The 24249-nt window shown below is 47.7% G+C and overlaps 1 protein-coding gene across 1 annotated transcript in view; it reads left to right on the top strand.

Moving 5' to 3' along the window:
• Positions 1–24249, top strand: part of LOC119436435 (ATP-binding cassette sub-family A member 2-like) — a 342759-nt gene that overhangs the window by 34519 nt on the left and 283991 nt on the right. The window contains exon 6 of the mRNA XM_037703279.2: positions 9577–9900. Within this exon, the coding sequence (XP_037559207.1) occupies positions 9577–9900 (324 nt within the window). The remainder of the gene's footprint in view (positions 1–9576; positions 9901–24249) is intronic.

Below are 24249 nucleotides of genomic sequence, written 5' to 3' on the forward strand. Positions count from 1 at the left end.
GCGCAGACGCGCACCATGAGCAGTGCAGTTCCGCTATGCCAGCGAAAAGTGGACGCTCATAGTCTGGCACAGTGTGACTGGCGGCATTCGGCCGGTCGATCACCAACATAGCCTATCTATAGAACACGGTCTATCTCACGCTGAAGCCGCTTGACTAGGGCCGGTATTTTGTAGTGATGCCTTTTTCAATGCTAATGCCTTTTGATGCTTTTCGCGTTAATGAGTGACTGCGTTTGATGCTCAACTCGGGGTGGAGCGTCGCTTGACCACTCACGAACGCAAAAACCGCGGAAAGGTATAACATAGGAAAAAGGCATCACTACACAATTGTGGCCTAGGGTGCATCACGCACTAGCTTGGCTGGCCAACAACATGCTGGCCTACAGTTAAGGTGCACTAAAGACAGCGTGTTGACTTTGTGCCTTCGCCAAACGAAAGAACATTCACTCATTGCGCGCTTGCGCGCACGTGCTGCAGCAACAACTGATCGCTGCGCTGTTGCGGGCCACATTCAACGTGCTGAACTATTCAACATGCCGAACTATACAGCTGTCTTACGACTTCACCGGCCACAGCCTGGTACACTGAAAAAGCCAGTCTATATATTGCCCCTGAGGGATTCATAATGGTAACATGGCGCCTTGTCGTAAGACAGCTGTCAACGCTGAAGAGAGGAAACGCAAGCACTCTTAGGCTACCTGCGTTTGACAGGCCAATGAGAGTGCTGACGTGTGTTAAGCATGGTGCCAGCCACACCAAGAAGACAGCTGAAGCTCACCTAAATGTGTGATTTGTATCATGCCCACCAGGAGCAGCAGGACATCGAGAAGCATTTGGGGGCCCTAGCAAAAGAGAGCCGCCCAACACAGATGCATGGCTAATGAGACTTCTGAAGAGCACATTGAGCGTCTCCTACGTTGCAGGATGGCCAAGGAGACCCGGGTCGATGGGCATCATTGTAATTACGCGTGAAATATGACACGATTAAGATACAAATTAAGGGAATAATAAACATGATAAAGGGACAGAATAGAAACATATAAGCAACATTTAATCATTGAATCATTTGAGCAACCTGTCCTGCACATCAAGCTCTATTATTGATAAAGCGGCATTCCTCTTTAAGCTTTTTCTACGAATATTAGTATGTATGGATAGACAATGATTGCACTTTATACGAAGTGTAATCTTGGGAAGCTAGTAATGAGATTAGGGAAACCATATAGTTAAGATTTTCAAAGTGAATAGGAAAACAGAGTGTCCTTATTAAAGGCATTCCAGAGTTCAGCTTTAATATTGTGAACCATACCTAACCTGAATTTTTGTGTTAAGTTTGCAAATTCATATTGTCTCATAATAAATATTTTTTAAGGTGTACGCTTGCTACTCAACACTACTCTGACTATAGTATGTGAAAGCTCCAGTTAAGAAGTGAACAGGCATTAGTTAAGCCTAATTTCAGAAAGTTGTATCGCTGCTTTTACCGGGTGCATTCAGTATGGTGAAGAAGAGTGCAGTGCCTAAAACTTATTACAGGCTACCACCTTTGCAGAAAGGTTTCAACTGTTATGTTAATTTTGTTGTGAAATTAACTGAAGGCAGTGCAAAGGGTTCTGTATCAGGTATTGCTCCCATAAAGTCTCAGCGTACTTTATAAAGTACACTATTGAAGCGTATTAAAGAATAACGCACCACTCATGAAACTTTCACAATGTATTTACAGTGTGAAAATATCACCTCACAGAAGAAATCTGCAAAATGTAGCGGGTATATTTTTCTTGGTCCTTAATGGGTTAATGAAGCCCTCTGAAAGTACCGTAAAATTCCGAGCAAGCGCCCCCCCTCGAGCAAGTCGAAATTACCGGCAAAGTTAGGGGGGGCGCTATCCCGGAACGGCACCAAAATTCAAGATGGCCACGACAAAATTTTCCCGCAAAAAAAAAAAAAAGCGCAGTTGGAATAGCATTAAAATTTTATTGAACATGAACTTTATTAAGCCGAAGATTTGTTAGTGGTGTTTATCACTCTCAACACCACCGTTACTCAAAACCACCAAAAGAACTACAGAAAGCGCATCGACGCTGCACCGGCGCGTCGCCGCGACCGGCGACGCGAACATTGGTTATGCAGCGTCTATTCCAGGCAAAATTATGTCCGCGAGAGTAAATTGACGCGTAATGTTCACTTTATTAAAAACCATGTCCACGGTGAAACGTTTAGCACTAATGAGAGTTCCGATACAAGCTCAGCTCAGCTGCAGTGCATGGCTACCGACGGCGGACAGCGAACCGCGGCTCGGCCATGCTCGCATCGCAGCTGGTGGCGCCGCAAATATCAGCATGTTTTCTTCATCGTGTGAAATTATTGTGAGGAGAGGGTAAAGCGGCAACGACGGTAACAAAACATTGCTGCTTGGGAGCGTCGGCGGTTCGTTCTGAAGCGCCGTCGGCTACAGATTCGAAGTGAACTGAAAAAGGCCTAGCGACGATATCGGTGGCGAGTGATTAGCAGCGGTGAAGCTGCCGGCGATGCCAGAGCGTAGCCGCGACCACTCCTCAGTCACCGAGTGGTCACGTCACTGTGCCGCAGGGAACTCCTTTGTGCCGTGCGAGAGGCAGATCTCGCCGTCGGCCGGCGGTCCGTGAACTACCGACCGCCAGCCGCAGTTCGCCCCGATGCACTCGCGTGCCCACTAGGGCGCCCGGGTACGACCATGATTCGATGAAATGGCTCATCCGGGCGCCCGATGCGCACCGGTGCGATTTGCCGAATTTGCCATCATTTTCGTGGACTGGATGTGGCAGGCCAGTGTTGGTGGGGGGGGGGGGGGGGGCTTTCCCGGAACGGCGCGGAAATTTGAAATTAGCAGTGAAGTTAGGGGGGGGGCTCTTGCACGGGTGGGGGCGCTTGATCGGAATTTTACGGTAGAGCACCGCATCGAGAGGTTACACGGCTCAGGCAATACAAGTACAAGGTTTCGACCAACTCATCATTGTTGTCTTTCTCGAAGCAGTGCATACTGCTCATTCTTCTTCAGTACAATTATACCCTCGCAGAAGAGGAGCCGCCCCAGCGACCTATGGGTAGGATAGCACAGTTGGCTCAAACAAAGGCTTTAGCCGCTGAACATGCATGATTTCGCACCCTCGGCGGCGCTTATCCTTAGGTGCCTCAAGGGGTTCTACCATATAGTTCACAGGAGATGTTTGACTGACCACATGGTACGGACCCTGGTACTTGGAAATGAGTTTGGGTGAAAGTCCAGGGCTGGCGGCGGGAACCCAAAGCCTGAGGCATGAGTATCCTGACGGTGCTTCTGTCGCTGCTGGTCTTCCGAAGCAAATGTGCGGGCGAGCTTTTGGGCACTCTTCTGCGTGTACAGCAGCTTCGGACAGGGTAGTAGACTCCATTGTGTCAGGGCGGTACGAAAGGATGGTATCCATTGTGCAGAAAGGCTCGTGTCCATAAAGAAGAAAGAACTGGGAAAATCCCGTATTGGTCTTTGTGGCTGGGTTATAAGCATACATCACAAAAGGTAGAATTCGGTCCCAATTGGTCTGGTCAGATGTGACGTACATGGCTAACATGTCGCCAAGAGTGTGGTTAAAGCGCTCAGTCGTCCCATTAGTCTGCGGGTGGTATGCAGTAGTGGTGCGATGAATTACGTAGCATTCCTTGAGTAGGGCTTCTACATATAACGTCAGAGAAAAAGACACGGCCTCTGTTGCTCAGCAATTCTCTGGAGTCTCCATGGCAAAGTATGATGTTACGCAAAAGGAACCAAGCAACATCACGCGCAGATGCGTTGGGCAGAGGCGAAGTTTCCGCATACCGCGTAAGATGGTCTATCACCACAATCACTGAGCGGTTGCCGTCTGAAGTACTCGGAAGGGACCTGTAAAGTTCCACTCCGATGCGGTTAAAGGCATGTTCTGGACAAGGCAATGGTTGCAATGGAGCAGCTGAGGGACGAGGGGTATTCTTGCGGCATTGGCAAGCGAGGCAGGAGCGGACATAAATGCGGATGAATCAGTACATTTCGCGCCAGTAATAACGTAATTGCAGGCACGCGTATGTTTTTAGTACCCCTGCATGCGCGCATTGCGGGTAATCGTGAAACACTGCACAGATGTTCGAACGTAGATACCAAGGGACCACAAGTAACCATTTTGCGGCCACCCGAGAGGTAGTTAGGGCAGTATAGGAGCCCGTCACGAACAGCGAAGTGGTGTGCTTGGAGACGCAGTGCACGGCCAGGAGAAGACGCTGATGGGTATGACATAAAAGCCAGCATGGAAGCAATCCATTGATCCTTCTGGTGCTCTGAAAGCATGTCCATGGCGGTACGGGAGGACTAGCATATTGGTACCTTTGAATAATTGGGCTGACCTGACACAGGGGAGTGGGACAGGGCATCCACATCCGAATCTTTACGGCCAGAGCAGTACAGCACTCGAATATCGTAATCCTGGAGGCTCCGCCCATCGAGCGAGGTGACCTGAAGTATCTTTTAAGGACGACAGCCAACAAAAGGGCATGGTGGTCAGTTATGACGTCGAATGGGTGGCCGTAGAGGTATAGACGGAATTTAGTTATCGCGGCATTGCAAAGTGGTGGCCAGGCTGAGGTCGTGGTTACCCGTGAGAAGCTGCATCAAAGGCGCTGATGATGATGATGTATAGTGTTTACTGGCGCAAGGGCCAAAGAGCGCCAACAGAGGCGCTATTATGGTGACAAAGTTGCGGATGAAACTGCAAAAGTATGAGCATGATCCAATGAAGCTGCAGAGTTCTGTTGTGGTCTTTGGTCATGGGAATTCGGCCACGGCTTGGAGTTTAGTTGGATCAGGAAGCGCACACCATCTTTCGAAACAATGTGACCAAGGATGACTAGCTGCCGGGTGGCAAAGCAACACTTGTTTAAGTTGAGCTGGAGTCCAGCATAGGCGAGGCAGGTGAGGACGCAATCGAGTTGGAGCAGGTGAGAAGGGGGGAAAAGTCTGGGGAAAAGATGATGATGTCATCCAGATAACAGAGGCACTTTTGCCATTTGAGGCCCCGGAGGATGTTATCTATCATTCTTTCAAATGTGGCAGGTGGCACAGGCCAAAGGGCATCACGGTAAATTCATATAAGCCGTCAGGCGTAACGAATGTTGTTTTCGGGCGATCTGCCTCAGCCACTAGGACTTGCCAATAACTGGATCGTAAGTCTAAGGACGAAAAGAACTCAGCGCCTTGGAGGCAGTCTAGTGCGTTGTCGATACGGGGTAGAGGATAGACATCTTTCTGGGTGATCTTGTTGAGTTGTCGATAGTCCACACAAAAACGAATTGTCCTATCTTTCTTTTTGACCAGCACTATTGGAGAGGCCCAGGGACTGTGTGAAGGCTGTATCACGCCGCGTTGGAGCTTGTCTCCTACTTGCTTGTCGATGACACGGTGCTCCGTCACGGACACACGATATGGACACTGACGTAGCGTCCATATGTGAAGAACGACTGTGGAGATACCATATTTACTCGATTGTAACGCGACCGCGATTGTAACATGAGGGGTAACTTTTCATTGCGTCCATCAAGAAAAAATAAAACCACGAAAGTAATGCGAAGGGTGACTTTTTGTTGTGTCCAGCAAAAAAAAAAAAATAACTAAGTGAAGAAGAAAACCGTTAAAGTAACGAGAGTCCACCGGATGCATGAAAATGTCGCAGTTTCGCCCAAAAGGTGAAGCATCAATTGTGATAGCAAATTAGTAGAGAGCTATACGGAGTAAGGGTATTAGTTTTATCGGCTGCATAAACTTGGACACATTCGCTTACTAACTGAATTAACAAGCATGGTGTCAGCACGCACAAGCAAACATGAATAGATCACACTCGATGACTGCAGACAACCTCTGTCAAAACGCTGGCGTGAGCAAGCGCAGCCGCAGCAGCGAGCGAAGGTTCGTGCGGTCTATCGCTTCAACGTAAACTGAGCGGCGAAAGCATAGCGCATACAAAGGTCAAAGCCGTGTGGAGATCACTTTCAAGATACAGTGCGCGCGACAGCCCGCAGCCGCGCAAAGTACAAGTACGCTGAGTAGAAGCCGCACCCCCTCTCTCTCCCGCTGCCTTCCTGCTTTGCCCCTTTCGTGTGCGAGATCGAGTGAGTCGCCAGTTCCCCTTGTGCCCGGTTGCGAGATATGCATTTGGTGCTGCAGCTAAACGTTGCCTCCCCTCCCTCCCTCACATTCCCCCACGGCCTTTCGTGCGATAGAGACGTCGCATTTGCTCTCCGCCGTGCATTTGCTCTCCATGAAAGTGCGCGTCCCTCGCGCGATTTCACTCGCACATTTCACTTGGTGATTAAAATTGGGTGCATCATTGCACTTTTTAGCCAACTTGAATTTCGGTATTTGATTGTAATGCGAGGATCGACTTCAGGTAGCAAAAATCTGGAAAAAAACTCGCGTTACAATCGAGTAAATACAGTACGACCTAAACATTGTTGTTGGAGGTCAAACGAAGTACGAAATCGGTTAAGGAGGTCGACGATCTGCGTGCGCTGACTCGGAGTGAGGTTCGGATCAATAGACCGAGCAACCATTCTGTCACAGGCCGGCTCAAACGCAGAGACAGGAAGAGCCATGGCATTAACCTGAAGAGGAGTCGAGTTATCAGGCACATCGTAGACAGAGCTCGTGTCAAATTTGTCAGCAGACCTGAGGCACTCGCCAAGGTGTAAGCTTGATGGATACGAAAACGGATTCGAAACGTAAAGTGCGCTGGAGTCCCTGGCGAATGGGAAGGCGGGCAAAGGGAAGCAAGAAGGGATAACGGCGTGCAGCAAGTTTAGACGGCGTGACAAGAACTGTGGAATCGTAGAAAGCAGCGCAGGAAACGAGCACAAGGGCGGAAGAGAAAGGAGGGATATCTGTGTCAGTGGCAACGAACACTTGAGCAGAAGATAAAGGCAAATCTTCAGAAGTACTGCCACAAAATGGAGTCAGCGCAAGTTCTGCACGGGCACAATGAAGAACTGCGTGATGAGATGAGAGGAAGTCCCATCCGAGAATGATGACATGAGAGCAGCGGTGAAGAACAACAAACTCGATGTGGTATAAACTGTCTTGTATGGTGACCCGGACGGTACATGTTCCTAAAGGCTGAATTGGCTAAGCGCTTGCTGTACGTAGCGAAATAGCGGAAAACGGCGTCGTGACTTTTTGGAGCGTACGGCGAAGCTGGTTGGCAATCATTGACACGGCGGCACCCGTGGTTACAAGCGCGTAAACGGTGATACCTTTGGCATAAACTTCAAAGACATTTGCAGGGAATAAACGAAGGCTTGAGCAGTTCAATGAGATCGCAGATCTTGGCTCTGGAGCTGTGCCTTTTAGTTTTCCTCCACAGCTGGAGGGCAACAGATAATGGTGGACAGTGAACGTAGACGGGGAGATGGAGACCGACGAGTGTTGAAGCTTCTGGGAGCAGGAGACAAGGAAGCAAACTGCAGAACTGGTGGAGCATAGCGGGACTGGGAGTCTGGAGCATTTCCTTGTGGTCTCGCAGTATCAGGAGGGTACCAACCTCGCCGGCGGCAAAACCATGCCACGTGGCCAGCAAAACCACACGCGAAGCAGATGGGCCGGTTGTCTTGGGTACGCCACGGATTGAGAACAGGGGGCCCATGTTGGGGTGCACAATGCTGAGCTGAGCGTAGGGGCTGTGGAGGCACACAGAAGCTGCTTCTGGGCATGTAGTTCGCAGCTGCAGAAGGCAACGCGTAGAAACTGCTTGTGGGCATGTAGTGCACAACTGCAGGTGGGAGCGGGACCGGCGCTAGAGGTGGCTGATTAGCGAGAGGTAGTGGGTCACTATCTTGTTCGTGTATGACCTGTCGGAGTTCCAGAGACAAAGAGGACTCGGACGACTAGGTAGTAGGCAGAAGGGACAGTTGGCGCGCGTCTTCCTCTTGAACAAATTGTTTTATTTGGTTGAGAAACGAGGAGTGGGGTGGGAGCAGCACTGGAACTGTCGGTTAGGGCCGAAACCGTGTCGTCCGGCGCGACAGCTCAGCGTGTAGTAAGGTGTTGTTTGCAGAGCTCATCGTAGCTCTGGCACAGGGTGATTACCTCATCTATCATTCGAGGATTTTTCCCCAAGAGCATCTGGAAGGCATCATCCTCTATGCCTTTCATGACATTCTTTATCTTTTCAATTTCGGGCATAGTGGGGTTAGTGCATCTGCAAAGGTCAACTACATCTTCAATCTAGCTTGTGAAGTTTTCACTCTTTTGCTGAGTGTGACCACGTAAGCGTTGTTCCGCGCGAAGCTTGCACACAAGCAGGGCGACCAAAGACTTCTTTGAAACAATTTGTAAATTCTGTCCAGCTGGAAAGGTCGGATTCATGATTCCGGAACCAGAGATTAGCGACTCCAGAAAGTGTGGGGTCTCACCCATGCGGACGTTGCTCACCGATCTGAACCCAAAAAGAGAGCGCCTTCGACCTTTTCTCCCAAGTCACCCTGCCCTTCGGTGGCGTTAGCATCGCAACACTCGCGCCATCTCTCGCAATGCACCGCAACCACTACGACCGCCTCCGGCACCCAGCCACGCGATAAAGCTGGACCACAGGAGACGCATGAGAGTCGCGCATCCCCACAAAAGATAGAAGATGACGTCAGTGAGTTTAGCTGTGTCATTCCATTTGTTATGTGCACTCACACGGTCGTATGACGAAAGCCAATTCTCTATGTCATGGTCATCAGAGCCGCGACAGGAGGATCTTGTTGGCGTAGAGCACCGGTGCAGACGACAGGCGATGCCTGGGGAGGATCGGGTGCCGCGGTGTCCTCAAGCATGGCAGAAATGGGAGGGAGCGTCCGGCTGCAGAGTTCCAGGTCGGTAAAGGGTCCGGCACGTCCACCAAATGTAGAGAGGCATTCTAGTTTAATTAATGAAGCTCTCAGAGAGTAGAGCATTGCAGCGAGAGGTTAAACAGCACAGGCAATACAGGTACAAGGCTGCGACCAACTCGTCGTCGTCGTCTTTCTTGAAGCAGTGCATACTGCTCATTCTTCTTCAGTACATAAGCTCTAAATTTCGGCCTCATTGTTGTTGCTGCAACTTTTCAGGTAGATTCTCTCACTGTCTTCTGAAATAAACTCTGTAGCCTTTTACTGTTCCATGTAGATCTAGCACATTTTTTCTCAATCATTTGTTATTTGCCCCAGTTTGTATTCTGCCCTGTTTACACAAAATTTGAGCAGAGTAGCATGATGTCCACGAGGCACATTTCAGGTGCCTGTTCGTACTAGTGCAAGTAGGCTATAGGCTTGCCATATGCTAGAAAATACTTAGGGCACATACTGCTGCCAAGGTATACCAAAGCAGGTAAACATAGATTTGGATAAAATTAGTGAGTAGCACAGATGAATGGTTCTTATTATGATTTTCTAGCCTTTGTTGGTAGGAGCTGCAAGACACGCTGTGCTGTATTGGATGTTGGCACGATGAACCGAGAGGCATCAGTTGAATGCTGGTGTGTACTACATGGCAATGAGCATGTTGTTCTGCATATTTTCTGGCAGGTCTACTTCTCCTTGTTTGGCCAACCCTTTAAGAAGCATGGTGGTGACTCGATGGACTCTGCGTCATCTGCTCTTGAGGACCAGCAACACCATTTCAGTGCTCGCCAGGCGGTGCCCCATGCACCGCTATTCCCAGTGGTGCCCAGCTTTTTGCCTGGACTACATCTCCTTAGCTTCAGGCATCTTGAGTTTATCCTCAAGCTGATGCGTACCTATCCACACGAGTCGGCCCATCTGCTTGGCGTATTGCGCTGGGTCCTTGACACTGATCATTCCCAGCCACCTCCAAAAGTTGACCCTGAAGAAGCAGCATCTAGTCTTGTGGTAAGTATGCGTTTTTACATCACATTGGTGGCGCTTTTGGCTTTAGTGTATTCAGTAGTATTGTACCTTAACAACTGTTTTCATTGTGTTCTTCTGTCTGTTACACCCCCCCCCCCCCCCACACACACACGCACGCACCCACGCACGCACATGCGCCGGAAACTCCCTATACAGTGGAATCTCCATGATACGAATCTCGCGGGGTCACTAAAAATATTCGTATTAGCCGAAATTCATATCATCGAAACACAATTAAAGCTAGCTAAATTAAGGGGGGACGCAGAGATCAGATCGCGAAAATCGCGAGAAAAATCGATTTTTTAAAACCTCGCGTTTGGGTATCTGCAACGCCTAATCTACAATGCATCAAAATGGTTTGGCTGAAAACGCACTGAAAGTGCCCGAAAAAGTTTAATTCGTCAGTGCGCAGGACGAGAAAACAGCTTTAAATCGCGCAATATCACCGCAGTTCACGGAGCCATATCTCGTATTTCCCGCCACCGAGTGCCGCCATCTTGGTATCGTTCGAAAGCTCAAAGTTTCGCCGTTCCGCTTCTCAATTCGTCCGTCGTTGCCAACTTGTAACAAACGCACAAACACCAAAGAAGCGCGGGTCTGCGATAGGTAGTCACACAGGCCCTCTGATAAAAGCAGGCCTCCGATTGGCTGCCGTGCTGAAAGGCGTCTCTCCGTTGGTTGTTGCTGTGGCAGGGGCAAGATGGCAACCGCAGTTGTCTGCTTCGTAAACCACGCCGGCGTCTTCACTTGACACACAGAATTCGAATTACTGAGAACTCCCAGGTTAGTGATGGATCGTCGCTCGTTGGCGAATAAACTTTGGACGAAGCACGCCTTCGGAATACGGAAGCGCTCCTACGGCAAGAAAAATACGGCGATTAGCGGGAGAAGCGGAGGAGCACCCGACTCAACGAGCGCAACTTTGCACCGCGGATTACGTGCCGCGCTATCTTGCACCGTGCGACTCCAGCAGCGAAACCCACAATCGCCCTGTGCCATCGGCACCGATAACGCAGCCGACGGAAGACGTGCCAACGGAGGCTCCTGCGCCTCGGCGTACGGCCGCGCGAATCAGCTGAGATCGTATCTCGGTAGACATAGCTCGCTGCGACTAGGCAAAATGGCGCAAAAAAGAACGCGGCCCGAAGCACGGCAGCCACTCCGCCCGACGGCACGCGGAAAAGGAGGAAAAGCACAAAAGCAACAAAAGCGCCACCGCTTCGAGCTCTTCGCGCCCATTCGCGGCCTCCGCACCAAAAGAGAAAGGGAGAAAGCGAGTGACTGCGCGCTGTTCTCTTTCGCGGCCGTCGGTAAGGCGGCATTTATTCGTATCAACCGACGCGGGTCGAAAATCGATTCGTAACAACCGTTTTCTAGCACGTTGCAAAGCAGTGGGGCTCGGCCGGGACCGCAGAAAAATTCGTATCATCCGGAAATTCGTATTAGCCGCGATCGTATCATCGAGGTTCCACTACCTCTCATGGGACGCTCGGTCCCATGCCGATATGCGGCGGCAGCGCCGCTTTCACCACTGGCGGCTGCCGGATATCCTACTCGAAATAATTCACAAACGAAACAATGCCTCCATGACGTCACTGATGAGGTCAGAAGGGAGAGGGCGCGCAGCTGGGAGGAGGAGGGTTGCCGCTGAAGCCCTCCTTTCCCGCTTCGCATGCAAGCGGACTGTGTTCGTGCTCTCTTGCAGGCTGGCCGTGCGGCGACATTGGCCAAATCGCGGAGCAGAACCCGCTGAAGTGTGTCGTGTATTAGGAAGCGCTTTCTTCCTACCAGGTTTACCTTGCAAGCTGCTATTCATTTCCTAAACTACTGGTACATTACTCGTACGCACCAGTGCCAAGCAATCATAATGAAGAATATTTATATAGCGAACCGTTGTTAATTATCAATATTCGTGATTAATATATTAAATTTCTTCATTTCGTGAAAGTAGTCACTTTGAAATTCCTAACTTGTCACTTCAAATAGTCCACAGATATAGTGGGGGGTAGCATAAAGAAAATAACTTCCTGGCACCATCAATCATTCATTTTGTTCGTGCGTTGTGAAGTGGATCAACTAAAACTAGCCGATTTCTCGGCCCGCCAAAACTCAACACAAGTAAAAGTTGAACGCTTTTGTTTTTATTCACACATTCGGTACTGGAAAAAGACTGACCTCCACACAATGCGAAAGTGACAATCTACAGAAACAATTTTCATTCACAATGGAAATTTGTACATAATGCGTAAAAATAGATTCCAGAAGACCCAAACCAATGCGAAAATTATTAACCACCACAGCTGCGTCTTTCTTTCTTTTCTTTTTTAACCTTGGCTGTGTATGTTGACAAAGAGTGAACAAAATGTATAGCCCAAAAACACTCACTCAAGCCCATCATTACAAGTATTTCACCCGCGACAGATGGGCTGCCGTCATTATGAATGAGTCGAGCGACACTGCCCTTATGTCAGTCCACTCAGGCTTGCACAGAACTGGTTTACTCATACAAAATGAATACCTGCTCGGAAAATAGAGTGAAATATACTTGTGCTTACCCGTGGTCATTAGGAAACCTGAAAAACTTCGCAGAACTGGAATTCCCGGTGTTCGAACACCACAGAGCCGCGCAACACTTGTGATGCCGCGATTTAGCCATCTTCGTCTAATGCTGGGTTGACCTGGTTTCTTGCGTTTTCTGTTTGCTGCACGCCTGATCCAGCTTCTCTGTCTTATCTTTCCCATCTTCACACTTGGGACGACAACCGAAGCAGACGACCAAGCGCGATCTGATTTGTGATATCGCTGAGCGAGTGGCAAGGGTGAGCGGATGCAAGCTTGATGGACGCACAATGGCGACCACTTCCCGCGCTTCCCCCGATTTAAAATTCACAAAAAGAGAAATAAGAAAAATAACTTGGGATGTCCGGCAAGCGCTAGGAGTGTGCATGTTCTTGAAACCGAAACTAGCCTTACTTTCCAGGGGCTGCACACATTTTGTTTTTTCTGTGCAGCAAAGTACATAAAACTGAAATGTTTTAGGGATGCAGGCTTGTGTGTACATTAATCTTGCATAATGTGTAGATTACAGTCACTGGTAGTTTAAAACTTTGAAAAACTTTTGAAGTTACTTTATTCTGTCAGAAACACCTGAAGCAAATATTACTTCTTTGCACACAGCAGGCAACCCACACTTGCTCTCAAAAGGATACTTGTTCTTCCCTGCAATATGAAGCCCCACCATCCTCTGAATGCTTAGCCCTTTGATGATGGATTTTTTTTATCAGTATGTGGACCCCAGGGTTGATGTACTTGTTAATATTTTCCTGCAGATTTAAATTCATCAGAATAACTACTCTCGAAAAAATATTAGCAGACATTTGTTGATGCAAAAGCGTCAGATGATGGCTCATTGAGTGAAAACGCCTGTAACAGCACCTAAATTTTCATTGGCTGCGACACCACGGCACGAGCGCGCCTCGACGGAGCAGGGCGGATGAAAGGGCCCACCTGCTGCAGCAGTAGCTTGCCAGGTGTTGCGTCAGGGGAGAGGGCATTACCGCAATGCCAAATCACCCTCGCTGTCACTCTCAAAAGCCTGTGTTATCTGCGCATTCCTTGTCCACACAAGCTCTCGCCTGCGTTCTAACTGCGCCTGGAAAAGGCCAAATCAAAACACGCTCACTTCCCCTCAAGGAGTTCATAACTCGAAGGGCTGCTCAGCGGTGTTCAATTGGACATTAATGCTTTCACATTCGCAACTCATAAGAAGGGCTTAGGTGTCCTTGGATTTTTTTATTACTGATGTTGAAATGCTGAAAACTTATTGTGTGTAGAGTGTGCATGGTTTATTCTTCACTATATGGATACACTGTAAAATAAGTAATTTTCTTTCAAACAAAAATTAAATTATTTCAATGTTAAAAATGTAATTGAAATGTCCAGTGCGTGTAGCTATTGACCCTTTTCGCGGTGATCTCGTGGGCACGGCCATGTTTGGTCACATGGGGACGCGTTCATTGCTTGCCTCAGCTGCCTCCGTTGCCTCCGTGTTTACAATGGGTGTGCATGGCGCCCGGTGCGGCTCAGGAAACCTCTGTTTTGGGAGATATTGTAGACGCTGACTGGGTGGTCGACACGAAGCTTTGGCGACAGCTTCAGGGGACATGTAAAAGCGCTATCGAAGCTCATTAACCCATTGGTGGGCACAACGAGGAAACAATTGTTATCTTGTGTAAGAGATTTTGAGTGAGCTATTTATCACTTCTTGATTCCATAAAAACCAATCCGAACACCGAGAAATGTTTTATTCCGAAAAAAAAAAGTGGGACCTTATATGTCCCACTGTCCAGTTAGGTCACTTTGATCAAGTGGGACTCAAATGTCCCGCTGTCCACTTGAGGCCGTTCACATTTTTTTGTGAAATGGTGCCAAGCAAGTTGCACACAGCGGAACGTTGCACACATTGCCCATGTACTTCGTGCGGACTTCTTTTTTGCTAGTTGAGCACCAGCGGCACCGCCATCGCGTGCCTGTCAAGTTTGGGTGGTGAGTGTTTCCGGAGAATCGATGCTTCCGGAGAACCATCCGGAAGGTTCTCCGAACAATGCTCATCATCACTGTTGTTAGAGTTCTCTGGCAAGCTGCAGAATAATTAAAGTGCTCCTTGAGCAGTGAGACGCTTTTTCTTATCTTTAGCAAAAGAAAGAAGCAATCAGTACGGACCGAACAGCCCGCACACTATACGCTAAGCCTAACCTGGAACAGGTGAATCACACTGGTTTTCGTAAAAAACGTTCCGTTTATCTATGCACGCTAAACACCACAAATTATAGCTGATAGTTTGTTTGTAAGTGGCTACTGTAGTGCAAGAAACACAAGATTTACTCAACAGACATTTTTTCTTGCTTCAAAGTAGCTCACAAAAACACAGAAAAACGGAAAAGGAAACATGAAAAAACAAAAACTGCTACTTGTCTTGTTGTGTGCTTCCACTTAGCGGAAGCGCTATCAAAGTGCATACAGAATATTGTGGTATGCTCAATAGATAGAGTTAGTGGCTTGTATGTTGTAGAGCGAGCTCTTTTAAGGAGCGACAGCACCGAGAACGTGGAATGAAAAGTGGGACGTATATGTCCCGCTGTTCAACAAAGGGTTAAGCTTTGTCCAAACGGTGCGAGCAATGTATATGGTGCTTGTTCTAAAAACGAGACTAAAATGTATTCCAAACTATCCAAGCTTTCCGCTTATGAATTGAGTCAGGATCAGTGTGTTTTGCTCTTCGTTCTTTATTTGGCAACTACTTTGAAGCAGTTGTTTGTCACGTTTCTGACTCAGTGAAGTTCGTCGGTGCGGTCACTACCTGATTATTTTCTGCCTAATCGCTCTCAGGTGTGCTCAGTTGCAATAGATTTAGTCTTGCTGCACACAAGGCTTGGAACGTAGCCTTTCTGTACTTTATAATAGCTTGTAGCAAAGATGTATTATCGCTAGTAACTCACTTACTCCTGTGGACCGTCACGAAACATTCAGCTTCGACCATTTGTGTGCTGTCGGTGTTGTCGCTGTCACCCATGCTTTGGTGCACTGATTCAAGTGTGTGCCCATTCACCTATTCTTGATACGTTGGCGATAGAGTGTGCATAAGCTTGCGGTGTGAGTTGGGGTCGATGTGTGTAGATAACGTGTGCGAAACTTACTATGCCAGGAAGCAGCGCTGCTCCCTTTGTCATTGTTTGGTACTCACTCTTGCCGACGTTCCGGGGTTGAAGTCTTTTCTCTGGAGGTTAGCGATACAACGCTGGAGGATAAGTGTTTTGTTTTTGTTTTTTTTTAATCCACAAGGAAAGTCGTACATTCAGTGGGGCTGCAACAGAGGCTGTCCGTATGTAGCAACGGTCCGTGAACTTGGTCACACATACTCATTCCATTCCTTTAATATGCCAGTCACTATTTTTGCAGCCACCTACTGCACACGCCTTCAATCCACCGCTCCACATTTTGCAGCATGAATAGACCGATCCCACCAGCCAGTTTCACGACGCCACTGCTGCCGCGGTGCATGTTGGTACTTGTAGTCATCCGGCCGCTCCAGCCGCTCAGAGTGCCTGTGCGTCCTGTTAGGGTCGCTAGAATACTAGTCCTGTTTCAGAACGTTTTTGGCAATTTTTATGGTTATGGTAGAGGTCTCTGCCATTGCTAGCAGTGACAGCCATGATACTGTCTTAAACGACTTAGTCGACCAGTACGAATCGCCAATGAAAGCATATCACGGCTGCTCACAATGGAGAGTGGCACGTATTCACGTGCGCAAAAAATGGGGCGCTCGCCTCACGCCACACAGTCGGAGTTTTCGAAGCAGCAAGCGTACTATTCGCTTGAATGCAAATAAAAAATTAGCGTAGCTTGCACTGGAGGCGCAATGCTGAAGACAGCGGAGCTGATGGGCACCTAGCTAGTCCTGGCTTTTGGGCTAGGCTAAGCACTACCAAGTCATCCCCATCATTTTTCGTAATTTATTGATTATTTGTCTATTATCGATTAGCTATTGATTGGCTATCGATTGGATATCGCAAGGTATTGACTACATATTTAGGCTAGGCTAAGCACTATGAATTCATCCCTAGCATTTCCCGAAATTAATTGATTATTGATTGATTATCGATTAGCTATTGATTGGCTATCGCAAGGTATTGGCCACGTATTTGGGCTAGGCTAAGCACTACCAAGTCATCCCTAGCATTTTCCAGAATTTATTGATTATTGATTGATTATCGATTAGCCATTGATTGGCTATCGCAAGGTAACGGCCGGCTTAAACAGCTCCACTGTTAAAAACGCCGCCTAGCTTACCTAAGAACTTCTAGATATCGCTGTTACTGAAGTCTGCAAGTCGTGCGCGAAACCCATGTAGGTAAGCATCATTAGGGCATGAAAGTTTCGGCGCCGCATTTCAAACCTGTCTCCAACAGGTATACAAATCCTATTATCTCTGTCGCTAAGCAAACATAACGTTGCAGTCACCGAGATGTACGTGTGAAAAAATAGTAACGCAAAACGACCGCGTACATCAGCATGTACTACATACAGAGCTCGAACAAATGCGATACTCAACGCGTAATCAGCGGGTAACAACCGAAATGAAAGAGCAGCAGGCACTTTTCAACGTTTGCCTCGCATGCTGCAATGAACAGCCAATGTAATTTCTTAATATAAATGACAAATTTTTCTCGGTGGTGGAGTCGCAGAGATGTCTGGGAAGCTCGTGCGCAGTACTCAACGGGTGCGAACTGCGGGGGTGTGGTTGACCAGTTTACTACAACCAAGATGGTGGCAGTTCTACTTCCGGAAAACCGGCGCACTGTGGTCAATAGACCGATCCCACTGACCAACCTGCGCGATTGGTTGGTGAGATCGGTCTATTGACCACAGTGTGTGATCGAAAACCCAGCTGCATTTCCGACAGATGATCCCACAGATATGGCAGAAACGGTAATGGTTTTGTAGTCATGCGGTTTCGCTGAGGCAACGTATGGCGCGCCGCCGAAAGCGCCATCTCGTTTCTCGAAAACCAATTGCTCCGCGAAAAGGGTAAATAGTGAAGGTGAGAGGTGCACGCGCACATGAGTGCCTGCAAGTGAACTTGGTGGTTGTCTGCACATGATAAAAGCGAAGCGAGACACTTATGGAAATAATGTGTTGGATCAATAAACTAGATACAATAAGTTTTCATGCATTTCAAGAAAAGAAATGTATGCACGGCAGTATCATGCTTATGTGAGCACCAGCCTGTAAACAAAGTACCATATTTTTTTGATAAGAACGTCATGGTTATAAGATGCTTAACTATAGTCGGGTACAACTTTAGAAGACAGGAGGAGGCCCCGCCCAGTTGACCGAAGCGCAGCAGCCAATTCCTCCGCGACTAAAGAAATAGTCCCACTCAAAAAATTGTGACTGCTTCTAAAACACGTATTTGTCGGTATAAATAAGATTTGTGTATCTTGACGAGTGGTCTGGTAAAACTCTCATGATGGAAATGCTACCACACATGCCGGATCGCGAGAGAAAAATAACTCCGTGCCTTCTACAACGCTGTGCGTCGTCTGCTACAGAGCAAGATCGACGGCACCGGGCGTAGCAGTCGCATAAGATTCATATATACTTTTTGTGTGTTTGCACAACTTTATTTTTTTAATGCGTTGGGCTTATTTTTAATTAATATTTTTTTCTTTTTTTTTCGCGGTTGCGAACCTGCGATCTCGTGAGTTCGGGCAAGATGGCGGCAAGTTTTCCGCCATGGAGCCCAGCGAGGTGACATCGGAATGGTGGCAAGTTTTCCGCCATGGAGCCCAGCGAGGTGACATCGGAACGCGATCCTTTGTTGCCGAACGAGCCTTGTGTCGCCTCGATGACCACACCACCAAGGAGCCTCAGCAAGAACAAGAGCGGCCACATCCTGAACAGCGATTCACGCAACATGATCTTCCACTGCTACACGTTTTGGCGTAACAGGCAGCCTGAACGCAGCGTGGAGGACACGAGCAAGTTTGTCGCCGACATGCTTGGTGTAAGTGAAAGGACTGTGTTCAGGGTGAGGCAGGAAGTTAAAGCTTCGCATTTTTCGGGTGGCAAACTGACGACGCCCTCGCGAAAGCGCCCACGCAATGCGGAGAAGAGGAGACGCATCGCGAAGTTTGACAGCTTCACGTTGTGCGCGCTGAGATCATGTGTGCACGATTTCTTTCGCCGCAACGAGATACCGACGGTCGAGAAGGTAACTACCGAGTTCTCGGAGCGTATGGAACTACCATCACTAAGGCGGTGTACTGTGCGTCGCCTGCTTGCCGAGATAGGCTTCCAAGCACGAAAAGAGAAGCCGCAACTCGCTGCTTATCGACCGGCATGACATCACCGATTGGCGGAATCGCTACCTCCGTGACGTGGAGCGCTACCGGGCGGAAGGCCGAAAGATCTACCTGGACGAGACATGGGTGACGGCGGGACATACTACGTCGATCGTCTGGACAGACACCGTGGTACAGAAGCGCGGACGCCTGTTCGCTCGAGCAAATGGCCTGACGACGGGTCTAAAACAACCTTCTGGGAAAGGTCAGCGCCTGATCGTGACGCACATCGGCAGCGAGGATGGTTTCGTCGACGGCTGCTTGGATATATTCCGAGGCCAAAAGACAGGCGACTACCACAAGGAAATGGACGGCAATCGCTTTGAGGGCTGGTTCAATGACGTTCTGCAGAAGTTGCCAGCTGGTAGCGTCATTGTTTTAGACAATGCACCTTACCATAGCCGGCGAGAAGAGAAATTGCCGACGACAGCCTGGAAGAAGGAAAAGATACAGGAGTGGCTCACAAGCAAGAACATCACCTACTGTGAAAGGATGATAAAAAAGCAGCTGCTTGAGCTGGTGGCATCTGTAAAGTCACGCTTTCTGAGCTACATCGTAGACAACACAGCTGTAAAGGCCGGTTGCATTGTACTCAGGCTCCCGCCGTACCACTGCGAATTTAATCCCATTGAGCTTGTGTGGGCCAAGGTCAAAAATGGCATCGCTGCGGACAACAGAGACTTCAAGCTGTCCACGGTCGACGTCATCTTGAGGGAGAAAATCAAGCAGGTAACGGCGGAAGACTGGAGGAAGAGCATTCAGCATGTGATGGACTTGGAGGCAAAGTTCAGACTTGACACGTCTGGGAGTGAGCACATTCAACCCATCATCATCCAGCTGGGTGAAGATGACACTGAAGAAAGCGACTCCGCCTGCGAGCTGTCTGGCATTGAGCCACTCGACGAAGCATAAACGCTTCTTATTAACAAAAGAACAGCCCTTATTAGGGCTACCAAAATTTTGCCGGTGGGTTCGCAACAGCGAACCATCCATTCCGTGACCTCTCAAATAAATAAGCAGTTCCATTTATGGCATATTCCTTATAATAGAAGCTCAATTCTGATAAGCAACGTCCTGCACACATTGTGCTGGATTTAAGAAGTGGCATAGAAACACATTTAAATGCTGGCATATCTGAATGAAACACTATTGTTAACCCTGATTATCGTTGGCGGGCTCAAAATACTCATTCGGGCAGCCATTCATGTGGTTGCATTGTTTATTTTATTATCTGGCTCACACAAGTAATGCGATTAAGAGAACAAATATAAAACATCATTAGCTTAGAGAGGCCCAAAATGCTCATTCAGGCAGCCACCGTCGAGTTTGACGCGCCCCATAGTGAAATAGCAGTAGTCAGAGCACGCTTTATGGTTATGTTAGCAGTCTGCACTGGAAATCGCAGTCATGCCATAGCGAGTGGTGGTGAAATAGCAGCAGACAACACCAAACTGCCACTGTCAGCAGCTTGAATGCCAAAGCACATTCATGTGGTTGCATTGTTTATTTTGTTATCTGGCTCACACAAGTAATGCGATTAAGAGAACAAATATAAAACATCATTAGCTTAGAGAGGCCCAAAATGCTCATTCAGGCAGCCACCGTCGAGTTTGACGTGCCCCATAGTGAAATTAGTCTGAGCACGCTTTATGGCTCCGTTAGCAGTCTGCACTGAAAATTGAAGTGTTGTCATAGCCAATTTTCAATTTATTAATCTGACTCGAGCAAGTAATGCGAATGCAAGCACAATTATTAACGTGATTAACTTTGCTAGTATTTTTGTGTCATATTTACATACCGGAAAAAAGTTGAACGTGTTTTAGTGAGTCACTTTGTTCATTACAAGCCGTAGGCAAAGTGACGGACAGATTCAGACAGTGATATTGGGGAATAAATGGTGATAGTTGCAAAAGCTCTCACAGCACTGCTTCGCTGGACTGCATTCACTAGAAAACTGCATTTGTAATGATGAAAGCGTCATGACAGAAAATGATACCCCACTGCACAATGTTATATATGTGTACCACTACATGTAACGGGCAGCAAAACCATCTGTTTATAAAGACTGAATGCAACAACATAGCAAGGTGCTGTTTCACAATATGGCACCTTTTCATGTGCACTTCTGTAAGCTACCGTATGCACTGATGCATAAACACATTAACAGGGGAAAGAGATGAAGTAACTGTGCAAGCCACGTGATGCTTTTAACATTTTGTATCTGTCAATGTTTCTGTTGTCACAGCTGATAGAACTTTCTTTGGTGCAAGTTGATTAATCACGTTGCAGCGACAGCACAAGAAGCAAGGTCAGAATAGTAGGAGAAAACAAAGCAAGGTGGCAGACTGAGGAGGCAAGGTAGACAAGAGAGAATAGCTTTAATGACATCGAAGAGACCAGCCCTGCTATTCACAGGACTTGGTGCTTTGAATGTGACGAGTTAATGGAATTGTCGAAAGTCGTGGCTGCAGCATGCTTACAAGAACAAATGCAAAAATAAAAGGATAGAAATAGGAACAAATACATACACGCACGGAAGAACTCACATTTTCACACACATGAACACAAACGTGAGCGCGAAAACTAAGATCTAAAATACAAAAAAGGGCAAAATAACAAATATACACAAACACACAAGAAAACACACACACATATTTAACGCAGACACGAGTAGAGCTATTAGGAGTCAGTTCACAAGCAGCTGTGCCTACTTTGTCGTACTTCTTTTTAATGTACATGTTGGCTCTGTTGCCTTCAGTGTCATGGGAATTTTTTAGTAGCGACATATCACGACAAATCGCAAAGCTCTGTTGTGGGAAAGCAAGTCGAGCGCTGACAGCACAACTTATGCGCGATTGTGTCACAGCAGGCTTTCTACTACAGCTGGCACGTGCAGTGAGCGAAGAGTTCTAAGCCACACAGCGACGCGAATTCATGCCAAGCTCCCTTGCAACGGCACCAGTGTATCAGTCATAATTTTAAATTAGCATTCAGGCTGACATTAAGGAAACAAACACTGCTTCCAAACGCCTGACCGTTGACAATCCAATGACATTCGCTCAAGCAGCGCGTGTTAGTCACTGATTGTTAGCATTGGTGGAAAGCAATCAATCGACGGTGCTACACAACACTCGAACGACGCCGCTAAACGCTCGGCTATCTTATCACACTGCTCGGGCGTTTGCACGCTGAGCTGGCAGCAATGAATCTTTGCGTTGGAGGTTGCTTTCACAAATCTTTTCTGTTGAGAAACGCGCAGGTTGGTTTCATCCGCGCACGCTTTTCTCATTTATCCTGATAATGGTTTTGCTCCATAACTTCACCACGTCCGACGAGAAACGCAGGGGCACAGTACACAAACACACCCGCCGCTCACAGTAGGTACCATACTTTGGCGAACTCTCCTCGTCGTAACTTCACTTAGGAGCAAAAGAAAACACCACGGAACAAACATGTACGATGTTTGTTTGCAGCGGTATGCCGCCACGGGATCTTGTTTCCACACGAAGCGCAGTGCAGCGCCACCGATGTTCGCTGCAATCTTTCTTCGCCGGCTCAAGGCTCAGAACAAACGCACGCGGCACAAATTGTGCATCGTAAGCTCACAATAATATTTCCGGCATGACAGACCACCACAAACAATTCGAATTCACTCTGACGAAGGGAGACGCACAGAGCTGACGCGACTCGGCCCAGTTCGAAGCGAGGGCGGCCATGTTAGGCATGTTCTCCGTCGGCGGGGACACCGGCCGTCCGGCTCATGACGTCACCTGAAGTGCGCGCCTATTGGTGCCGGCTCGTGTCCATCCGCCTTTGAGGGACAAATGCCGCTGTCTTCTAAAGTTGTATCCGACTATAGAGAATCAGCTTAACTGTGCACACTCATATAAGGTGATATAGAGTAGCCAGTGGATAATTCTTACTGCACGAGCACTGCCCGAAATACCCAAAAATTGGGAGCCCCCTGAATAATCGGTGTGAGTTATATGCTAATTTCACCTTGAGGGGCTGTGACTTCACGGCAGAGCGAATTTCGCCTTATGGTGTGGCTTTACAGCAGTGCACATCACGCTGCCATGAAGCCACACTATGAGGCGAAATTTGCACTGCTGTGAAGCCGCACCTCAAGGTGAAATTCGCATATAATCCACAACCCACCTTTACTGTTAAATTTTTCTAATTTCTGTGCAGATATATGCGCAAAAATGCCGTACCGCCTCACCTTTCAAGGCTTATTAGTTGTTAGAATTTGCACTGCCGTCTAAAATCTGGATTGCCAGAAATGGGGCGCTGCTGCCTTCGCATTGAAATAGTAACTGAATCTTTCAGCCTCGCATATAAGGCAGGGGTGATTTCGAGGCTGAGGATTTTGGGAAGAAACCTTGCCTTATATTCGAATAATTATGGTAATTGCATGCTTGTGAAAGAACCAGGTGACTGATCACCTGGCGGTAACACATTGAGAAAACATAAATAAGCTATAAGTCAGTTTTCATAACCCCCCTGTAAACCAGAAATGATGCATGTGACCATACTGAATCTAATACATGCACAAGCAAGCGTTTGGTGCATAGTAACAAACAAGGCGAAACAGGAATGCTTCTAGCTACTCTAGCACGAAGCGAAAAATTATTTGGGGTGGGAGCTCGGAGGTTGCAGTGCATTAAACCATTTTTTTTTTTAACTTACGGGAGCTGGCAGCATTTCCCAAGCAAGACTTGGTGGTGCTTTTTTCAAAATGGTGTGTTCTTTGAAAAGTGCAGTCACTGCCAGACATGCATGTTTGACATACGTGTTTGACATACGTGTTTGTTTCGATTGCAGTGTATGTACATCAGTGATCCTTATAGAATTAAGTTGTAGGCAACATGAGAGCTTAATGGTGAGGTGAGCTTAATTCTTTTAATATCAATAAGCAGTTTGTGCCAGCCTAAAGGTGTAAAGTTTCAAGAACAGTGAGAAACATGTAAAAAGTAAGAAAGTAAAAATAATATGTCGGAGCATCATAGAAAATAAGTTAGTGATGTGCTTTCCATGCCTAGACGGCCATAGCTGGTGTAGGAAATCGTGACAGCAGCACACGTGGCATGTCATCATCCCTACTTTCATTCAGGAAGAGTGAAATGGTGGGTGCGGTGTCCAGCCTGGCCGGTAATAAAAGCAAGTTCTGAAGCACAGCCTTCTTTCTGCTCATGTTGCCATCATCATTTTTGTTAGAGGAGCTGCAATTGCAGCTGGTACCGTTGCACCGGCTTAAGGGGGATGTAGTGCATGAAATTGAAATGTTGAAGCGCTGGCTAAATTTTAATAAAAAGTATAAGGTATGCTTAGAGGGATAGTATGGGTGCCAAATTTTATCATTATAGTTTAATTTTGAAAGTTATGACTCTTCAGAAGTTACTATGGTAGTCACAAAAACTACCATTCC

This window comes from Dermacentor silvarum, chromosome 1 (assembly GCF_013339745.2).
Source record: "Dermacentor silvarum isolate Dsil-2018 chromosome 1, BIME_Dsil_1.4, whole genome shotgun sequence".
Lineage (NCBI taxonomy): Eukaryota > Metazoa > Arthropoda > Arachnida > Ixodida > Ixodidae > Dermacentor > Dermacentor silvarum.